The following is a 22,385-nucleotide window of genomic DNA, read 5'->3' on the forward strand; positions in this document are numbered from 1 at the left end:
AGAGCTGTCACACAGACAGCTCTCCAGCGACCAACGATGCCGGTAACCAGGGTAAACATCGGGTTACTAAGCGCAGGGACAGCTGTCTGTCCCCGGCGCTGTGCTTCTCTGCACTGACTGTGAGCACAGCGGCCGGAAAGCAGAGCGATGACGTCACCGCTTTGCTTTCCGGCTGGCCGGCGCTGACAGCCAGTGCAGAGAAGCAGAGCGCCGGGGACAGACAGCTGAAGGTAAGTATGTAGTGTTTGTTTTTTTTACTTTTACCATGGTAACCAGGGTAAACATCGGGTTACTAAGCGCGGCCCTGCGCTTAGTAACCCGATGTTTACCCTGGTTACCAGTGAAGACATCGCTGAATCGGCGTCACACACGCCGATTCAGCGATGTCTGCAGGGAGTCCAGCGACGAAATAAAGTTCTGTCCTTTCTGCAGTGACCAACGACATCACAGCAGGATCCAGATCGCTGCTGCGTGTCAAACTGAACGATATCGCTAGCCAGCACGCTGCAACGTCACGGATCGCTAGCGATATCGTTCAGTGTGACGGTACCTTAAGGCCACCTTTTATAAACATGCTAACAAACCAAGTAGAATGCTAGCACCTAAACTACACGCGAGAGAATCATTCAATACAATTTTTTCAATAATATCAACACCCGCTTCAAATTTATGAAAAAAGAAAATTACTTAACCTACTTAGGTGTTAACAACAAATAGGTCAAGACTTTTTAAGTGGAACTATACACCTCTTATTCAGAGCTTCGAAAATGATCTGACTAGATGGTCATCATTAAATCTATCCTGTCTAGGTAGAATACACACAATAAAAATTGTATCTTTACCTCAATTTTTATACCTTTTTCGATCCTTACCAATAGCAATACCGGCCAAGACATTTTCTAAATTACACTCCACTATTACCAGATTCATATGGCGAGGAAAGAAAGCTAGAGTTTCACAAAAAGTAATGTTTCTCCATAGAAAACTAGGGGGTATATCACTTCCAAACGTTGCACTTTATTTTAAATCCGCCCAAATAGCACAATTGACAAATATCTGCTCTCAAAATAATAAACCAAGATGGGTCCATTTAGAGTTCATCTCATTAAACCATTCTCATTACCCTGTCTAAGGCCAGTTTCACACGTCAGTGGCTCCGGTACGTGAGGTGACAGTTTCCTCACGTACCGGAGCCACTGACACACGTAGACACATAAAAATCAATGCATCTTTTCAGATGTCATTGATTTTTTGCGGACCGTGTCTCCGTGTGCCAAACACGGAGGGAGACATGTCAGTGTTCGTGGGAGCGCACGTATCACACGGACCCATTAAAGTCAATGGGTCCGTGTAAAACACGTACCGCACACGGACATTGTCCGTGTGCAGTCCGTGCGCCGTGCAGGAGACAGCGCTACATTTAGCGCTGTCCCCCCCACTGGTGCTGAAGCCGCGATTCATATCTTCTCTCCAGCAGCGTTTGCTGCAGGGAAGATATGAATATTAGTGTTTAAAATGCAGATCCAGGTCCCCACCCCCTTCCCACCCCCTGTGCGCCCCCCCCATGCTGTGATTAAAATGCTCACCTAGCTTCCGGATCCCTCGCCGCAGCGTCCTCTCCTGGCTGCATTGTCTACTGTATGCGGTCACGTGGGGCCGCCGATTACAATCATGAATATGCGGCTCCGCCTCCCAAATATGAATATTTGCGGCTCCGCCTTCCCTGCAGCAAACGCTGCTGGAGAGAAGATAAGAATCGCGGCTTCAGAACGATGCAGGGGACAGCGCTAAACTTTAGCGCTGTCTCCGGCACGCTCCGTGTGGTACCCAGTGGGCACACGGGTGGCACACGTGTGCCGCACGTGTGCCACACTGATGTACCACAGAAACGTAGGGCACATGGACACGGATAATTCCGGTACCGATTTTTTCCGGTACCGGAATTATCTGGACGTGTGGGACTGCCCTTATGTGGTCTACAGAGAAAATCTCAAAAGATGTAAACTTAACGGCACCCTTTACAGCCCATTCTCTTATTCTTTGGAGGAAAGCTAGATTTAAATATAAGCTACAATCTGAACCTTCCCCTTTGATTTCCATAGTATGCAACCCGATGTTCTTACCAGGCCTCAACTCAAACATGTTTACATGGTGGATCCTTTGGGGGATTACTACTTTAAAACATTTGTGCTCTCCATTTAATATTCTATTAGGCCGGATTTTGTTCTGAAATTTGAGCCACCGGTTAGAGAGACCATGCGCATAAACAAGGTCTTCTATTTTGCCAGTAGTTTTCTTCTAAACTAAAACTCCCTAAGTGTGTCTAGCTTTGAGCAAAAATGCATCTGTGACCCAATGGGAAGAGGAACAATATCTTTAATATACTCAATTATTAACCCACCTCATGATGAGAAAAAATTGAAATTTATGATACAGCGGGAGATGGGATTTGTTTTACCACTGGAGGATTGGAGATCTTGCTATGATACATTGTCCAAGGGAAGCAATCATTCGTCCCTTCTGGAGACCTCATTAAAGGTCCTCCACAGAACCCACCTAGTGCCCACTAAACTTCACAGTATATATCCAAATATTTCACCTGTATGCTTTTGAGGCTGTGGTCTACCGGGGGACATGAAACACATCTGGTGGACCTGTCCAGCAGTCTCGGCTCTCTGGCATAGAGTGAATCCCATGGTGAATCAATTGATAGGCAAAAAAATCAATCTAGATCCTTCTGTCTTCCTCCTTGGGGCAAAGAACCCGTCTCTTCCTAAAGGTCTTCATAAATTAGTACATTTTCTTTTCATGGCTACCAAATTTCATATAGCAGGAAAATGGAAATCCCCAACGCTGTCATTACTGCTTGTTAAAGAAAAGATGAATAATATTATGCTTTGTGAGCGCATTGAAGCTACTAGAAACGACATGTAGGATCAGTTCATTAAGATTTGGAGACCATGGATGGAATTGGAATCTAATACACAAATGGACCAGATTTTACGTCTTTCACCGTAACATCTTCGGACTGGGGAAATGGGAAATTAGATCTAGAACCTCAATACAAAATCAATCTGTGTTTGTCCTTGGTTCGTGGTGCGGTTGAGATCGGACTGGAACTATAATTGAAACCGAGGAATCGAAAAAATAATGATGTTGCTACAATGTTTACTGTGGATTCAATACTCTCTTTCCCTACTGTTTTATCCTCTTGTTGTCATTGTATTCTTTCCCCATGTCAGTTATGTTTCTTATAATAAGCCAAAAATTCCCGTGAGGGAGTATGTTTCCAATGTGTTTTTTTTCAGTTAAAAATTCCAATAAAAACATGTTGAAATTAAAAAGGAGGGGCTGAGAGACCTTTGCTCTGAGAGAGAGCTAGAGTGGCTGCCGGAGGACCACCGGGCAACCCTAATACAATCCTTGGACAACTGGGACCATGAACAACCACATGAGGAGGGACCACAGCCCAGGACCTACATCCAGATGGTGGAGGATCGACCGAATGAGCTGAGGCAGATGCTGGATGCGCTAGGAGAGCGGGCCATGGAGATAGAGGGTGGCAGTGTTAAGCGAATATCTGGGTGTGTATGTAGCAGTACCACCACCAGTCCCAGTGCAGAGGACAGTGGATTACAGGAGAGATGGGCCCCCATCTTTAAGGTACCAGGATATACCACAGTTCAATGAGGACACCTCCGATATTGATGAACATCTGTTATTTGAGAACCTCTGCCTGCTACATGAGGGGTCAGTCAGTGAATGGCCCAGAATTTTGAGCATTGGCCTGACTGGAAAAGCAAGAGAAGCTTTTAATAACTTGTCTTCTGGAGATCAGAGGTATTACTCTACCATTCGCAGCGCATTACTAGAGAAGTATGCCGTCATGCCTGAAACCTACCGGAGGAAGTTTTGGGAGTTTGACAAGCCTGATGTACACACACACATTGGGGGTTTGCTAACACACTACTTATGGCATGCACTTGGTGGATAGGACTGGGAGTTCAGGAAGTAGAACATGTGTTGGATATCTTCATGCTGGAACAATTTATGTCTAACCTCCCAGGTGACTTAAAAGAATGGGTGGCGGATAGGCTTGAGCGAAACGGATCGGACAAATTCAAAAGTCGTTGACTTTTGGCAAAGTCGGGTTTCATGAAACCCGACCCGATCCTAGTGCGGGATCGGCCATGCGGTCGGCGATCTTCGCACCAAAGTCACGTTTCATGTGACGTGTTTGGCGCCATTTTTTCAGCCAATGAAGGAGCGTGGGCAGAGTGATGACATAGGTCTTAGGGGCGTGGACGCCTATCGCCATCTTGTCGCTTGTGCGCTGTAGCGATTTGCAATGTGTAACACCAGCTTTTCTGTTCAGGGACGGAGGGGAGAGAGAGAGAGAGAGAAGAAAAAAAAAAAAAAAAAAGAGTTAGATTTCCCATTGACTTTGCATTGGGTTTCGTGTTTCGGTCGATCCCTGACTTTTCGCCATAATCGTCCGATTTCACTCGACTCGACTTTTGAGATAGTCGGGTTTCGCGAAACCCGACTCGACCCTAAGAAAGTAAAAGTCGCTCAACCCTAGTGGCGGATAGAAAACCACTCAGCCTGGATGAGGCTGCAAGATTGGTGGATCATTGGTCTGCTCATCGACCCGGGCTACAAGAAAGTACAGCCCCAGCGAGTCACGAACAGGAGCTTAGATGGAGACCAGTGAGACCCATCGACTAGACAGAGGAGGAACTGAGGGGATTTCGGACTTCACAAAGAGGGAAGGTTTTCCAAGCTCCCCAGTGCTGCCCTCGTCGGGGCTAGGAGGGTTAAGCTGCCATAACTGTGGACGCATGGGACACTTTGCCAGCAAATGCAGGGAACATTCTAGCCCACATCATCCACGTCCCCAACCGGTGAACACTGTGCTACAATGGGGCTGGAATGCTGAAGGAGAGAGGCTCCCGCTACCCCGACTGGAAGAGGCATATGTGGTGCAAGGACAAGTGTCCCGGACTAGGGACACTTCAGCGATAATGAACCAGCATCTGCAGTCGGTCTGGGTAGAGGGCGTGGAGGCTGCGGGGCTCCATGACTCCGGGCCTCTGTTACATTGATCAAAGAACATCTAGTACCAGACCAGTGTATTGTTCCCGGCAGCCGGATGTTAGTCAACATAGCCAGAGGAGAATCTCTGAACATTCGGAGGGCCCGACTACATTTAGACTGGGGTCACAGGTGTGGAATGGTGCATGTAGGAGTAGTGCAGCACCTACCAGTAGATGTGTTGCTGGGAAACAACTTAGGAGCAGGCTTGGTGTGCCACTGAGCCAATGTCGTAAACCAAAGCCAAGGATCGGTTCACACTGCATCAGCCGAGATGGAGGAGAGCAGTCTCAACATGCCGACTTCTCCCCTGCCAGTGGTAACGCACAAAATGTAATGACTACCATGAAGGAATAATAATCTTTATTTTTATATAGCGCTAACATATTCCGCAGTGCTTTACAGACATTATCATTGCTGTCCCCGTTGGGGCTCACAATCTAAATTCCCTATCAGTATGTCTTTGGAATGTGGGAGGAAACCAGAGTAACATAGTAACATAGTTAGTAAGGCCGAAAAAAGACATTTGTCCATCCAGTTCAGCCTATATTCCATCATAATAAATCCCCAGATCTACGTCCTTCTACAGAACCTAATAATTGTATGATACAATATTGTTCTGCTCCAGGAAGACATCCAGGCCTCTCTTGAACCCCTCGACTGAGTTCGCCATCACCACCTCCTCAGGCAAGCAATTCCAGATTCTCACTGCCCTAACAGTAAAGAATCCTCTTCTATGTTGGTGGAAAAACCTTCTCTCCTCCAGACGCAAAGAATGCCCCCTTGTGCCCGTCACCTTCCTTGGTATAAACAGATCCTCAGCGAGATATTTGTATTGTCCCCTTATATACTTATACATGGTTATTAGATCGCCCCTTAGTCGTCTTTTTTCTAGACTAAATAATCCTAATTTCGCTAATCTATCTGGGTACCCGGAGGAAACCCACGCAAACACGGAGAAAACATACAAACTCTTTGCGGATGTTGTCCTTGGTGGGGTTTGAACCCAGGACTCCAGCGCTGCAAGGCTGCTATGCTATGTGACCTGGGGGAGGTAAAGGACGTCAGAGAGGTGACCTCGGGACTTCGGTTCTACCATCACCCTGGTCAGCTCAAATAATGCCTCCCAGAACATTATTTACCAGGCCGCCAAGTGACCATTCCCCAGCTGGGGATCAGCACTCTGGGGTTGGATACAAGTTCAGTTCTCATCGGGTAGGTGTGGAGTTTCTCTGGTCCAACCTTTGGTCAGGGGGAGGATATGGAGGACCCCGCAGAAGAAACAGACCCCTGTCCCAGCTAACTTATACAGAGTCCTTGTCTCAGGGCTTCCCCCATTGGGGAGTTGGCAGGATCTGAAAGATCATATGAGACAAGCTGGTGATGTCTTCTATGCCGATGTACACCAGGGAGGAATGGGGACTGTGGAGTTTGTTCACAAGGATGACATGGTATATGCCTTGAGGAAACTGGATGATACAAAGTTTTTGTTCTCATGAAGGTCCGTGCTGAAAAAAATGGGGGAGGAACGTGAGGATATGGCCACTTACCAAAGACTATAGGACAAATGGACGCAGAGCGGAGACTTTTTTCAGCACGGAGCACCAGTTGTGTCGATATTGTTTTGTTTTATTAGATATTTTCTGCCTGTGTTTTATTAGTGATTTTCTTGCTCCTCAGTTCATCCTCAGCAAACAATGTTTACATACACTGATAGTAAGGCCAGACAGTAGATTGCTAAGGGTAAATGTAAAGCAATCATCTTATCCATTGGCCCATTGTGGGGATGGGCATTGAAGACCCAGGGGAGCCGTCCGTAACAGGTGGTCTCTCATCAGCCTCAGGTGATGGAATATGCTTTGCTCTCTGACCTAAAGGAAATGTTTCAGGGGAGGGAGAAAAAAGGCACATGGATTGAATCAGGCAGTTGTTGGAGTGACTTCTATGTAAGAAGTTCTGAGCTGGGATGGATGGACTATGCAGTTTTGGAGAGGGATTGTTGGCTGGAGGGGTATCAATGAGCTTCAGACATGATATCCATCATCTAGAGCAGTGTTTCCCAAACTCCAGTCCTCACTGACCCCACGGGTCATGTTTTCAGGATTTCCTTAGTATTGATCAAGTAATGGAAGTATCATCAAGGCATCAGCAATTATTTCATGTGCAACACTATGGAAATCCTGAAAACATGACCCGTAGGGTCCATGAGGACTGGAGTTTGGGAAATACTGTTCTAGAGGAACATAGGCTGTGACTGCACACTATACCGGCTAGAGATATCAAAAGCTGTGGGCCAACCAATTTTTGGGAGACAGTGGGTATCGCCTGGTACGGAGCCAGTGGAACTACTGATCTCAGAATGGGAACTTGTGAACTGAGGACATTGTATTTTGGCCATCTACCTGGATTTGTTGTACAATCATGGATGTATGGAATAAAAAATCGTTGTATGGTGAAAAAGAAAATTGAAGCAAAAATTGTGGTCAATTCTGTACTTAACATCCCCTATTCTGGTATATATGGCCCCCATCCTGATACACATGGCCCCCTCACCCCCATCCTGATACACATGGCCCACTCAACCCTACCCTGGTATGCATGTGTAAGTACTCGGGCAGAAATCCGAGAGTGGACCCTCTGGGTCGTGACTCTAGAGCCCCCGGGGTCGAGCGGACCAGATGGAATCACCCCCTATACAGGGAGTGTTAGGAGCAGGACCTCGAGGGAATGGAGACACAACAGCTAGAGCCAAAGGGGCGACCCAAGATAAAGAAGGAAACCACAGGCTATAAGGATGGCAGGGAATAATAGGAAAACAAGACTTAACTGCAAATGACTGGAACACGGAACGGCAGAACACAGCAGGAACACGGACTGGCAGGGTACAGCAGGAACACGGACTGGCAGGACACAGCAGGAACACGGACTGGCAGGATACAGCAGGAACACGGACAGGCAGGATACAGCAGGAACACGGGCTGGCAGGACACAGCAGGAACACGGACTGGCAGGGTACAGCAGGAACACGGACTGGCAGGATACAGCAGGAACACGGACTGGCAGGATACAGCAGGAACACGGACAGGCAGGACACAGCAGGAACACGGACAGGCAGGACACAGCAGGAACACGGACTGGCAGGATATTGAGACAAAGTAAAGACTGGGCTGAGAAAAGACACTGGTACAGGGGAGCCTAGGGCATAGGGACACTGACGGCAGACAGTGCACCTACAAAGCAAAGGCGTCTTACCTAGGAAGACGCCGGGAAGAAATAGCCGATGGGCGCCGCCATGTTGGGGCGGAGCTATCGGGTCGCGACCTCCCAGAGGGCTCAGCGCTGGAGGAGACGCGACCGCGCATGCGCAAAGACGCTGGACGCCGGGAGCCAGAGAAAGAAGCAGCAGAGCGGCGAGGAACGGGATCGCGAGTGCGCCGCTGGATGGAAGAAGATGGGTAAGTATGTGCGGGCGTGACAGTACCCCCCTCCTTAGTCCCCCTTTTTTTAAGGCTAGAAAGGAATCTTTTCATGATAAGGGGAGCATTGATGTTCTCTCGAGGCTCCCAGGACCTCTCCTCAGGACCAAATCCCTCCCAATCAATCAAAAAATAAGTTTTACCCCTAACTACCTTTTTGGCAAGAATATCTTTAACGTTAAAGATTCCATCAGAAGTACAGAGCTGAGGAGAGGGAGAGGTAGCGGAGTGAAAACGATTAAAGACTGCGGGTTTGAGAAGAGACACATGGAAGGCATTGGGAATGCGCAAAGAGGCAGGTAGCTTCAACTTATAAGAGACATCATTAATGCGACTCAAGATAGGAAACGGACCAATATAGCGAGGACCCAGTTTACAAGAGGGAATTTTAAGCTTGATATAGCGAGAGGAGAGCCAACTTTATCACCCGGAGAATATGGCGGAGCATCCAAACGCTTCTTGTCAGCAAACTTTTTCATATTAAGGCTAGCTTTCTCAAGAGCCACTTTGGTCTCATTCCAAATTGTAGAGAATTCCCGGGACAAGAAATCCGCTGCCGGTACCCCCGAGGAGAGAGAAACAGGAAGAGGAATGTTCGGATGTTGACCATAGACTACAAAAAAGGGAGATTTGGAGGAAGACTCGCTGGGAAGATTGTTGTAAGAGAATTCAGCCCAGGGGAGAAGAGAGACCCAGTCATCTTGGTGTGCATTGGAGAAATGTCGCAGATATGTAGTCAGAACTTGATTAACTCGCTCCACTTGTCCGTTGGACTGAGGGTGATAGGTGGAAGAGAAGTCCAAGTTAACCTTTAATAGACTGCAGAGAGCTCTCCAAAAACGTGAGGTAAATTGTACTCCACGGTCAGAGACGATATGATGTGGGAAACCATGAAGACGGAAGACTTGGTGTAAAAAGATCTTTGCCAACTCAGGAGCGGAAGGCAGACCAGGCAATGCGATGAAGTGAGCCATTTTAGAGAACCGATCTACAACAACCAAGATGACAGAACAATTCGAGGAACAAGGTAGATCAGTGATGAAGTCCATAGCTATAAAACTCCAAGGAACGGAAGGTACAGGCAGAGGATGCAGGAGACCGAAAGGGGGCTGCCTAGGAACTTTATTCTTAGCACAAGAAGGACAAGAAGCGATGAATTTGGTGACGTCTTGTCGGAGAGATGGCCACCAGTAGTGCCGAGAGATAAGAGAAAGTGTTTTCTTGACTCCTACATGTCCTGCAATTTTGGAGGAGTGACCCCAACGTAAAACTCTCTCCTTGTCTTGATTAGCCACAAGAGTCTTGCCAGGAGGAGTTGAGATCACTCTTAGAGGAGCAAGAGTGACGATCTTCGTAGGATCAATGATGTGAGCCGGAGAATCCTCAATGTCCTGAGGCTGAAAGGATCTCGAAAGAGCATCTGCTTTGACATTCTTATTTCCGGGTCGGAAATGAAGCTCAAACTCAAATCGTCCGAAGAATAAAGACCATCTGGCTTGTCGTGGATTTAGTCTTTGGGCTGACTGAATATAGGCCAGATTCTTGTGGTCTGTGTAAATGGTGAATGGATGAAGAGACCCCTCAAGAAGATAACGCCATTCCTCCAAGGCTAGCTTGATAGCCAATAGTTCCTTATCCCCTATAGAGTAGTTACGCTCAGGAGCGGAAAAAGTTTTAGAAAAGAAACCACAGGTCACCAAACGTCCGGACGAAGATCTTTGCAAAAGTACTGCTCCAGCTCCAATAGAGGATGCGTCGACCTCAAGGACAAACGGTCTATTAGCATCAGGACGATGAAGCACAGGGGCCGTAGCGAAACTTTGTTTAAGGGACAGAAAGGACTCTTCAGCCTCAGGGGTCCAAAGACCGGAATTGACTCCCTTGCGAACTAGGGCAGAGATAGGCTTGGTCATGGAAGAAAAATGAGGAATAAATTGTCTATAGTAATTGGCAAAGCCAAGAAAACGTTGGATTGCTTTTGTTCCAAGAGGACGAGGCCAATTCAGGACAGCCGAAACCTTCTCTGGATCCATCTCTAAGCCAGATCTTGAGACAATATACCCAAGGAAGGGAAGAGAAGATTGTTCAAAGACGCACTTCTCAATCTTAGCGAACAGATGATTCTCTCTTAGCCTTTGCAGAACTCGGCGGACATCTCGCCTGTGAGTGGAGAGATCCGGAGAAAAGATGAGAATGTCGTCAAGGTAAACCACGACTGAGGAGTAGAGAAGATCCTGAAATACATCGTTCACAAATTCCTGGAAAACCGCGGGGGCGTTGCAGAGACCAAACGGCATAACCAAGTATTCGTAGTGACCGTCACGAGTATTGAAGGCAGTCTTCCATTCGTCGCCTGCACGAATACGAACCAGATTGTATGCGCCACGTAGATCTAATTTGGTAAAAATTTGCGCACCCCGCAGACGGTCGAAGAGTTCCGGTATGAGTGGCAGAGGATATTTGTTCTTCACCGTGATGTTGTTTAAGCCTCGATAATCAATGCAGGGGCGGAGAGAACCGTCTTTCTTCTTCACGAAAAAAAACCCTGCTCCAGCCGGTGAAGAAGACTTGCGAATGAATCCTTTAGCAAGATTTTCTTGAATGTACTCAGACATAGCTTGAGTCTCAGCAGGAGAGAGAGGATAGATTCTGCCCCTGGGCGGATTAGTTCCTGGCACGAGATCTATGGGACAATCATAGAGACGGTGAGGCGGAAGGCCCTCAGCCTCCTTCTTGTTGAAGACATCAGAAAAAGCGCTGTAGACACAGGGTAAAGCGGGAAGAGAAGAGGAAGGAGAAGAATTAGAGGAAGACCCCACAGGACGCACCGGCAGCAGACAACGCTCCCGACAAAGCTCACCCCAGCGCAAGATATTGCCATTGCGCCAATCTAAAACGGGCTCGTGGAACCGTAACCAAGGAAGACCTAAGAGCATAGGATGAGACAGACCCGCTAAAACATAAAATGCAATTCTCTCCTTGTGCAGAGCCCCAACTTGAAGTTCCACCTCAAGTGTTACTTGAGTAATGGTCTCTTGTAAAGGTTTACCATCCACAGATGCAAGAACCACAGGAGCCTCTAAGGTTTTGACTGGAATGGAGAATTTCAAAACCTCTTCCAACCTGATAAAATTCCCTGCTGCGCCCGAATCCACATACGCATCTAGAGAAATGCCCTTGCCCGCAATATGCAAAAGAACGGACAAAGTAAGGGGTTGAGAGGAATCACATACACCTAGGGAGGCCTCTCTTACCTGACCTAGGCGGAGGAGTTTTCCGGACGTTCAGGGCAAGAGCGCAATAAATGAGCAGAACTTCCGCAGTAAAAACATAACCCCTGAGTACGCCTCTCTTTATGACGTTGTTCGGACATCTTAAGACGGTCCACTTGCATAGGTTCTGGTGCGGACGCCTGAGAGGAGGTTCTAGGCTGAGGACTGAGTGGCTTACGGGTGGCAGAAGAAGGGCGAAGAGATCTCCGCTCGCGGGCGTGTTCTTGGAACCGAAGGTCAATACGGGTAGCTAAGGAAATTAATTCCTCCAAAACAGTAGGGGTGTCCCGACCAGCTAACTCATCTTTTATGCGCCCAGAGAGCCCCCGCCAGAAAGCACCCACCAACGCCTCATTGTTCCAGCCCAAGTCAGAGGAGAGGGTGCGGAACTGAATAGCGTACTGGCCTACGGATAACGATCCCTGATGGAGAGAAAATAGAGCTTCAGTTGTAGAGGCCAGACGTCCAGGTTCGTCAAAGACAAGACGGAAAGTCTCCAAAAATTCAGACAACCGGGAGACTAGGGGATCGTCTCTCTCCCAGAGTGGGTTAACCCATGCCAAGGAGTCACCCTCCAGATGGGAAATCAAAAACGCAACTTTGGACCGATCTGTCGGGTAATGCTGGGGCAGAAGCTCAAAGTGAAGATGGCATTGGTTTAGAAATCCTCGGCAGGACTTAGGATCCCCATTGTACCGAGGTGGTTTAGCCAAGCGGGGTGGAGGGTGGGACGCAGGAGCAGACGTAGAAGCGGCTGTCTGGATGGAAAGCAGCCGGTCGTCAATAGAAGACATATAACTAAGTATATGGGCCTGGGTGTCACGCTGCTGAGCTAACTCTTGCTGTAAGCCAACGAGTAGAGCAGCGTTGCCAGGATCGGAGGACTGGAGCGTGGACAAGCGAGAATCCATAGCTTTCATGAAAGACATCATGCGGGACTGATTCTCTCGCAAAAAGAGTAGCTCTTTCTGCGCAGCAGAGGCCCCAGCGGGGTCCATGGCCTTTGCTTACTGTAAGTACTCGGGCAGAAATCCGAGAGTGGACCCTCTGGGTCGTGACTCTAGAGCCCCCGGGGTCGAGCGGACCAGATGGAATCACCCCCTTTACAGGGAGTGTTAGGAGCAGGACCTCGAGGGAATGGAGACACAACAGCTAGAGCCAAAGGGGCGACCCAAGATAAAGAAGGAAACCACAGGCTATAAGGATGGCAGGGAATAATAGGAAAACAAGACTTAACTGCAAATGACTGGAACACGGAACGGCAGAACACAGCAGGAACACGGACTGGCAGGGTACAGCAGGAACACGGACTGGCAGGACACAGCAGGAACACGGACTGGCAGGATACAGCAGGAACACGGACAGGCAGGATACAGCAGGAACACGGGCTGGCAGGACACAGCAGGAACACGGACTGGCAGGGTACAGAGGGAACACGGACTGGCAGGATACAGCAGGAACACGGACTGGCAGGATACAGCAGGAACACGGACAGGCAGGACACAGCAGGAACACGGACAGGCAGGACACAGCAGGAACACGGACTGGCAGGATACTGAGACAAAGTAAAGACTGGGCTGAGAAAAGACACTGGTACAGGGGAGCCTAGGGCATAGGGACACTGACGGCAGACAGTGCACCTACAAAGCAAAGGCGTCTTACCTAGGAAGACGCCGGGAAGAAATAGCCGATGGGCGCCGCCATGTTGGGGCGGAGCTATCGGGTCGCGACCTCCCAGAGGGCTCAGCGCTGGAGGAGACGCGACCGCGCATGCGCAAAGACGCTGGACGCCGGGAGCCAGAGAAAGAAGCAGCAGAGCGGCGAGGAACGGGATCACGAGTGCGCCGCTGGATGGAAGAAGATGGGTAAGTATGTGCGGGCGTGACAGCATGGCTCCCTCATCCCTACCCTGGTATGCATGCCTCATCCCTATACTAGTATGCATGGCCCAATCCCTATCCTTGTATGCAGGGCCCCCATCTCATCCTAGTATGCATGACCCATCCTTATCCTGTTATGCAGGGCCCCTAACTCATCGTAGTATGCAGGCACCATCCTTATTTTGGTATGATTGGCCCCCATCCCGGTCCTGGTATGCAGTGCCCCATCTCGTCATAGTATGCATGGCCCCCATCCTTATCCTGGTATGCAGGGCCCTCATCTCATCCTGGTATGCAGGGCACCATGGCTATTCTGGTATGATTGGCCCCTATCCCGAACCTGGTATGCAGTGCCCCATCTCGTCATAGTATGCATGGCCCTCATCCTTATCCTGGTATGATTGGCCCCCATCCTGGTCCTTGTATGCATGGCCCAATCCTTACAATTGTCCCCCAACCTGATCCTGATATGCCTGGCCGCATCAGAAAAAAAAAAAAAACATTACACTTACTGACCCGGCGCTCCCTTGCAGCGTCCTGCTCCAATGCCAGCAGCTGCTTTATGCTTGCAAGCAGCACATGGCAGGGATGTCACAAGCAGAGCACACCTGCCGGAGTACTTGCCGGGGACTGTGCGCACAGAGCGGTGAGTATTCATTGCTCTTCAGTAGTGCGCAGTGTCAGCCACCGGCTTCCTGCTGCTGCCGGCGGTCACGTGTGCAGCTACTTAAGAGAAATTAATATTCATTGGATTCATTCATCAGGAGACTATTTAATACTGAACTATATTCAAGCGGGACTAGATGAAGAAAACCCTAAAATCATGTATCATGTTATCCGAAACAATCAGAAAACTAGCCACATATTGGCAGACCCCAGACCTCAAACTATATACTTCATAAGTTTATACGCCACTCCAGTGTCAGGAATCGATAGTGTGTGAAAATACAGTATATACCGCTCAGGGAAGACTTAACTTCCAGAGATAATCTCCATATTCATAGTAAATAATGGCACAGATCTTCCTGACATTATGGTTGCACACATCTCTAGTCGATATTGTACTCATTCCGTGACAGACCGCAGCATGGCCATTAGAAGCTGCTATTGATCTTTGGAGCAGGTAAGTTTTCCCTAAGTGGTACATATTGGGCGGTCTGAAAACGGAGTTTAGTCCAGGACAATTTGTCTGCACTACTAATTAACAGCTGTTACAATACCAAACTAGGGCAGTCCCTATAGGAGAAAAAAACACAAGAATTATAATGTATTTTCACATACTATCTATTCCTGACACTGGAGTGGCTTATAAACTTACGAAGTATATAGTTTGAGGTCTGGGATCTGCCAATATGTGGCTAGTTTTCTGACTGTTTCGGATAACATGATACCTGATTTTAGTGTTTTTTTTTGTCTAGTCTCGCTTGAATATAGGTCAATAATAAAGGGAACCTGTCACCCCCAAAATCGCGGGTGAGGTAAGCCCACCGGCATCAGGGGCTTATCTACAGCATTCTGGAATGCTGTAGATAAGCCCCCGATGTATCCTAAAAGATGAGAAAAAGACGTTAGATTATATTCACCCAGGGGTGTTCCCGCTGTTGTTCCGGGTCCGGCGCCTCCCATCTTCATCAGATGACGTCCTCTTCTGGTCTTCACACTGCGGCTCCAGCGCAGGTGTACTTTGTCTACCCTGTTGAGGGCAAAGTACTGCAGTGCGCAGGCGCCGGGCCTCTCTGACCTTTCCCGGCGCCTGTGCACTGCAGTACTTTGCTCTGCCCTCAACAGGGCAGACAAAGTACGCCTGCGCTGGAGCCGAGGCGTTAAGACCAGAAGAGGACATCATCTGATGAAGATGGGAGGCGCCAGACCCAGAATGCTGTAGATAAGCCCCCGATGCCCCCCCAAATCCGTGATTTTGGGGGTCACAGGTTCCTTTTAAATAGTCTCCTGACGAGTCGCCTTCGGTGAGGACGATGAAACCCGGAGAAATGAGAGGCATGGAGAGTATGTATACGTCACCTCACCCTATATACTGAACTGTGGGGTACATGATTATTCTATTAGTCACCTTCTGACTAACCTTCAGGAGGTAAATTATAGGTCTAGTTTTACATTTGGAATTAATAAGGTTCAGTTTTATCCTTTTTTTCAGCAAACATGAGGAATGACAAGAGACAACCTATTTAAGAAGATTCAACTTTGGTTAAAACGATTCCAACATTATGAACATAAAAAAGGCTTTTCCCCTATGTGACGTCTCTGATGTTAATTAACAATTGATTTCCAAGTAAAATATTTCCCACATTAAGAAAATGAAAAAGGCTTCTCCTCTGTATGAGTTCTCTGATGTCTAACAAGAAGCGCTTTCCGGTTAAAATATTTCCCACATTCTGAACATGAAAAAGGCTTCTCCCCTGTGTGAGCCCTCTGATGTCTAACAAGATTCCCTTTCTGGTTAAAACATTTCCCACATTCTGAACAGGAAAAAGGCTTCTCCCCTGTGTGGGTTATTTGATGTTCAACAAGATTCCCTTTATAGGTAAAATATTTCCCACATTCTGAACAGGAAAAAGGCTTCTCCCCTGTGTGAGTTCTATGGTGTTTAACCAAATCTAATTTCCATTTAAAACATTTTCCACATTCTGAACAGGAAAAAGGCTTCTCCCCCGTGTGAGTTCTATGGTGATTAACCAAATCTGATTTCTGGATAAAACATTTTCCACATTCTGAACATGAAAAAGGCTTCTCCCCAGTGTGGGTTCTTTGGTGTCTAACAAGATTCTCTTTGATGGTAAAACATTTCCCACATTCTGAACAGGAAAAAGGCTTCTCCCCTGTGTGAATTCTAAGGTGTTTAACCAAATCTAATTTCCATTTAAAACATTTTCCACATTCTGAACAGGAAAAAGGCTTCTCCCCCGTGTGAGTTCTCTGGTGATTAACCAAATCTGATTTCCGATTAAAACATTTCCCACATTCTGAACATGAATAAGGCTTCTCCCTTGTGTGAGCTCTATGGTGAGTAACAAAATGTGATTTCTTGTTAAAACATTTCCCACAATCTGAACATGAAAAGGACTTCTTTGCTTTAGGCGCAGTTTGTTTTTTAATGCCTCTTTTGTGACTTTGATTTTCCTTAGTAGTCAGTAACGAATCAGAAGATGGGACCTGTTTCATAGGATTAGATGACCGATCTTTGCTGTGAATGGATGATGATATATCTGGAGTAAGAGCAATTACTTCAGTTGTATCTTGTACGATCTCAAAATCATCAGATTTAAAAACTGAAGATGTCAGCTGTCCCTCTGATCTCCTGGTACAGTCATCTGCTAAGATAAAAACAATTATTATGTTTTAATAAAATATCCTTGAGTTTTATATTTTTGAACATTTCTACTTAAACTGTCCACAAAAATGGCAAGCTATGTAAAAAAAAAAACTTTAATTACATAATGTAACAATAATTTTCCTATCGCCACGACAGCACCCACAACGAGAGAGGGGATCCGCCCACCTTCCGGACAGGAACCTACAGGTTAAAAAGGGGCGGTCCCCCTCGCCCTCCAGTTTGGGTTCCTGTCCGGACGGCGGAAGCCTGCAGGATTTCGTCTTACCCGGGTCTGCCAAGCCTCTGTGTGGTGTCCGGGGGGAACGGCAGAGTCGGGGGCCCGGAAGCAGCGTCGGGGGAAGTCCTGTGTTCAGCTTCCCTCCTCGTCTGGCAAGGATCAGTGGCGTTCCTGGGGGAAGGCATGCCGCCCTGGGTCGTCCACACGCGCGCGATGCTGCTGGAGCAGGTCGGTGCTTATGACCCGGAAGTAAAGCTTTCGACTTCCGGAGGAGACCGGGAGGAGGAGCGCGGGACTTTTAAAAGAAAGGCAGCGCTTGGTGAGTGTGTGCGGCAGCATGTCTTCTACAGGAGACGCCGAACACCGACAGCTAGGAGAGCAGCAGAGGAGCAGCAGCAGATCTCGTAGTGGTGATGTGGTACGCGGGCAGCAGGACTCTGGCAACCCGACGTCACGTCGCAGCTCGCCCCCTCAGAAACCGGTACTCTATATTTGTCAGCAGTGGTGAGTGTTATATCCGAACCGGTGGCTGATACAACTGTTTTCTGTACTATGCTTTGTTATAGGGAAAGAAGGTTTCTAAATCTAAGCATAAACAGTGTGCTTTATGCACGGAGTCACTACCTGATGCCTATTTAAAGAAGTTATGTCAGACGTGTATATGCCGTACGTTAGAAGAAGAGGCCCCTCTCCGGGTATCGGATTTGAGGGAAGTAATTAGGGAAGAAATAAAATCGTCCCTTAAATCTAGACGGCATGAAAAGATCAGTATGGAGATGGTGTCCGATTCTAGCCCTTCGTTACAAGAGGGCGAATGCTCGGAAAGTTCTTCACCATCCTCCTCGGATGAGGAGGGAAGGCCTTGCTTTTCCATTGACAATATGGAGACTTTAATTAAGGCAGTCCGTGCGACTATGGGGGTTGCAGAGAGTAAAGAAGCGAAAACAACCCAGGAGATTATGTTTGCAGGGCTGAGCCAGAGAAGTCGTAAAGCTTTCCCGGTGGTAGATTCCATTAAAGATCTGGTCAAACGGGAGTGGGACAAGCTGGATAAAGGGTTCTTACCTTCGGCCGCAAAAAGAAGGTACCCCTTTGAGGATGACGCCTTATCTCAGTGGATGAAGATTCCGAAAGTAGATGCGGCAGTGGCCTCTACTTCAAAAACAGCCTCGCTACCACTAGAGGATGTAGGACTCCTTAAGGATCCTTCAGACAGGAAGGCTGACATGCTCCTTAAGAAGCTGTGGGAGTCATCATCTGGAGCCTTTAAGTCCGCAATCGCAGGCACCTGTACTGCTAGATCAATTATGGTCTGGGTGACTCAGCTGGAGGAACAGCTTAAAGCAAAAGTACCCAGGGATAAATTATTTTTTTTTTTTAATTCAAATAAATTTTTATTAAGAATAACAAGAAAAATGACATGTTACATTCCCATTTTCAATACAAAGCTTTTTCCCCCCCTTCAAACATTCCCCTTCAATCCCACCACCCCCCAACCCCACCCAACAAAGCAGCTCACCTTGCTTAGCACTTCCATCATTAGACCAATATACTATCTAATCCCTCGGCCAATAATATAAGCCACATTTAACATTACCATTAATTAGGAACCTTAATTACCTCTCCCTCTATAATACCTCTATCCCATAGCAATCCACGGAGACCACATTTTATTGAACATTTCGATTTTCCCTCTTTTTTTATAAAACCCCTTTTCCAGTGTCAGGCCCTGCTTCACATACTGGAGGAACTCTCCTCTTGACGGCGGTTCTTCCCTAATCCAGTTTCGAGCTATTACCTTCCTAGCCATGTATAACAATCTGGCAATAGCTATCTTTAGGTTGTTATCCGCTCCAATCTCATCCACACATCCCAACAAGCACACTATAGGATCCCTTGGCAACTTACATCCATACGCACCTTCCATACGACTCAAAACTACCACCCAAAAAGCAGCCAGTCTCGGACACGTCCACATCATATGGAGTATATCAGCATCTGCAGTTTTACACCTCGGGCATTAAGAATCATCATGCAAACCAGCCTTATATAGCACCATCGGTGACTTATAAACCATGTGTATCACATAGAGCTGTGACAGTCTATACGGTTCGCGCAGTGACAATCGTGGGACCCATTCTAGCACCGACTCCCAAGTCTCATTCTCCATTGGACCAAGATCCCTCTCCCACTTAGCTCTTGCCATTATTGGAAACCCCAATAGGAAAGTATGCAACAGATCTTTATACAAAGTAGACATGACTCCCCCAGTAGTCCCTTCATTACTCACATACTCCAGCACTATATCCCTCTGAATTCCAATACCTCCGTTTCTACTCTGAGCTCCAAAAGCATGCCTCATCTGCAAATACTGATACTCCCCTGCAGTCCCAAGACCAAATTCCGCCTGCAATTGGGAAAATGATTTCAATTCACCTCGCTCAATTATTGAATCCCTTTGACTTGCCATTCTGTCAATACCCCCAATGCCTTAAAGTCCTGTAAGTTGCTGTTATGCCATAGCGGTGAGAATCTAGTCAAATCCGTGACCCCCCGTATATGTCTCAGCCTACCCCACAGCCTGCGTATCAACAACACAGTCGGGTATAATTTCCCCAGATCCCCCAGGGATCCATCCTCCAAACATTGTACTACTGGCCTTCTTTTTGTCACCACTTCCATCAGCCGCTGTACTGCCCCAGATGACCCTTCATGCGCCCAGCCTTTTAAGTGCTGACTCTGGGCTGCAAGAAAATATATTTCAGGGTTAGGCAATGCCAGTCCCCCATCTTCCTTGGGTCGATGAAGTGTCTCCAGTTTGATACGCGGATGCTGTCTCCCCCATATCAAATTCCTGAACAGAGAGTTAATCTGTCTAAATCTCCCGCGTGGTATCCAAACTGGCGCATTATGAAGAATATACAGTATTTTTGGCATCAAAATCATTTTAATAAGATTCACCCTACCTACCACAGATAAATGCAGTTTAAGCCAAGCATCCGCTTTCGCTTTAAGAACACCTAAGATTGGAGTCAGATTTCTATGTATATAGTCAGTAACAGGCATAGATACCCATATTCCAAGGTACTTAAATTGGCTAGTCACCTCCAGTCGCCCATCCTCCAGTGGCTCCCCACCATCATCATCCACCTTAAACAAGACAGACTTACTCCAGTTTATCCTAAGTCCCGACACCGATCCGAAACGCTCAACAATCCCAATGGCTCCCTCCAAGGACGTACCTGGGTCAGCCAGAAAGAGCAGAATGTCATCCGCATACAGCGCCACCCTATCTTCAATCATCCCATATTTAAACCCAGTCACCTCATCAGACCGTCGAAGCTTAGCAGCCAGCGGTTCCACAGCCAGAGCAAACAACAGGGATAAATTATTGAATTCCCTGTCTCAGGTCAGAGAAGGAGCGGCTTATCTAGCTGATGCTTCGATTGATTCCCTGAAATTGGCCGCAAGATCGGCGGGTCTTTCAAATGCAGCCCGACGGGCACTATGGCTAAAGACCTGGAAGGGGGATGCTCAGGCTAAAGCCAAGTTGTGCTCCATTCCGTGTAGGGGTGAGTACCTATTCGGCCCGGTGCTGGATGACATCCTTGCAAAGGCAGAAGATAGAAAGAAGGGATTTCCTAAAACATTTAATCCCACCTTTAGGAACGCCTTCCGGAGACGCTTGCCCTTCAGAAGATTCCAGTCAGACCAGCAGGGATATAATCGTGACTGGGAAACATCGGATCAAAAGAAGAAAGGTGGATACTATAAGAACCCTTCATCTTTCTCAAGACGTAGACGTAACTACAGATAGAACAGATCTACCAGTAGGGGGAAGACTGAGGTTCTTTTCAAATGAATGGAAAAAAATAACTTCTAGTGCCTGGATAATGGGGGTAGTTGAGTCAGGGTTAAAATTAGAATTTTTAAAAATCCCCCCAGATCACTTTATAACAACATCACTGGATTCTCCGGCCAACAACAGGCCTTAGAATTAGAGATTCAACAATTGCTTACAAAGCGAGTTATTGAAGAGGTTCCAAAACATCAGGAGAAGTCGGGTTTTTATTCTCCGCTATTTTTGATTTCCAAACCTGATGGGTCCTTTAGGACTATTATAAATTTGTGTAAATTAAATAAATATCTTCAGTACCACGCTTTTAAGATGGAATCCATTAAATCAACAACTAAGCTTTTGTTTCCTAGGTGCTACATGTCGGTCTTGGATCTAAAAGATGCGTACTACCATCTTCCAGTTCACAGAAATCACCAGCAATTTCTCAGGATGGCAGTATGGGTAAATCATCAGATTAAACATTTCCAATTTCTGGCAATGCCCTTTGGCCTGTCCATGGCACCTAGAGTTTTTACAAAGGTTATTTCGGAAGTAATGGCCCATATCAGGGAAAGGGAAACCCTTGTAGTGCCTTATCTAGATGATTTTTTAATAGTCGGGAATTCAATTGCTCAGTGTTTGAAGAGGGTAAATGCCATAATATCATCCCTACAGGAACTCAGATGGATAATCAACAGGGAAAAGTCAAAACTAGAACCTACAAGATGTCAAATGTTCCTAGGAGTTCTTCTAGACTCAGAAAATCAGTCATCCTTCCTACCAGAAGAAAAGAAGCAGAAGATCATTCGGAAGATCATGACCGTAAGGAAAGTTCCAAACTTAAGTTTAAGAGACGCAATGTCTCTACTGGGATCATTGACTGCGTGTATACCGGCGGTGAGATGTGCTCAGGCTCATACTCGAATGCTTCAGTACGAAGTTATTCAAGCAGAAAGAGATCTTCGGGGTTCTCTAAGCAGAAAGTTCAGTTTATCACCCGCCACTCTTCACGATCTGAGATGGTGGCTCAATCTAGCACATTTAGCAAAGGGAGTTCTCTGGACCATCACTCCGGACAACGTAGTTACAACAGATGCCAGTCCATTCGGTTGGGGAGCCCATATGGGAGACATTCTAACCCAAGGGCGATGGTCGATCCAAGAATCCCAGAATTCCTCAAATCTAAGAGAGCTTGCTGCGGTCAATCAAGCTCTTCTTCACTTACTACCATCCCTGAAAAATTCGCATGTACAGAT

At 47.2% G+C, this 22,385-nt stretch overlaps 2 protein-coding genes across 3 annotated transcripts in view; one reads left to right on the top strand and one right to left on the bottom strand.

The window, feature by feature from the left end:
* LOC138662926 (oocyte zinc finger protein XlCOF8.4-like) overlaps nt 1–22,385 on the top strand; it is an 866,299-nt gene that overhangs the window by 444,919 nt on the left and 398,995 nt on the right. The window lies entirely within an intron of this gene.
* LOC138667352 (zinc finger protein 773-like) overlaps nt 15,836–22,385 on the bottom strand; it is a 101,388-nt gene continuing 94,838 nt past the window's right edge. Inside the window, exon 11 of one of the 2 annotated variants that reach the window (XM_069755581.1) lies at nt 15,836–17,054. In XM_069755581.1, the coding sequence (XP_069611682.1) occupies nt 16,030–17,054 (1,025 nt within the window). In that variant the 3' untranslated portion in view covers nt 15,836–16,029. The remainder of the gene's footprint in view (nt 17,055–22,385) is intronic. The other variant, XM_069755582.1, reaches the window with a different exon arrangement.

The sequence above is a fragment of the Ranitomeya imitator genome, chromosome 2, assembly GCF_032444005.1.
Source record: "Ranitomeya imitator isolate aRanImi1 chromosome 2, aRanImi1.pri, whole genome shotgun sequence".
Lineage (NCBI taxonomy): Eukaryota > Metazoa > Chordata > Amphibia > Anura > Dendrobatidae > Ranitomeya > Ranitomeya imitator.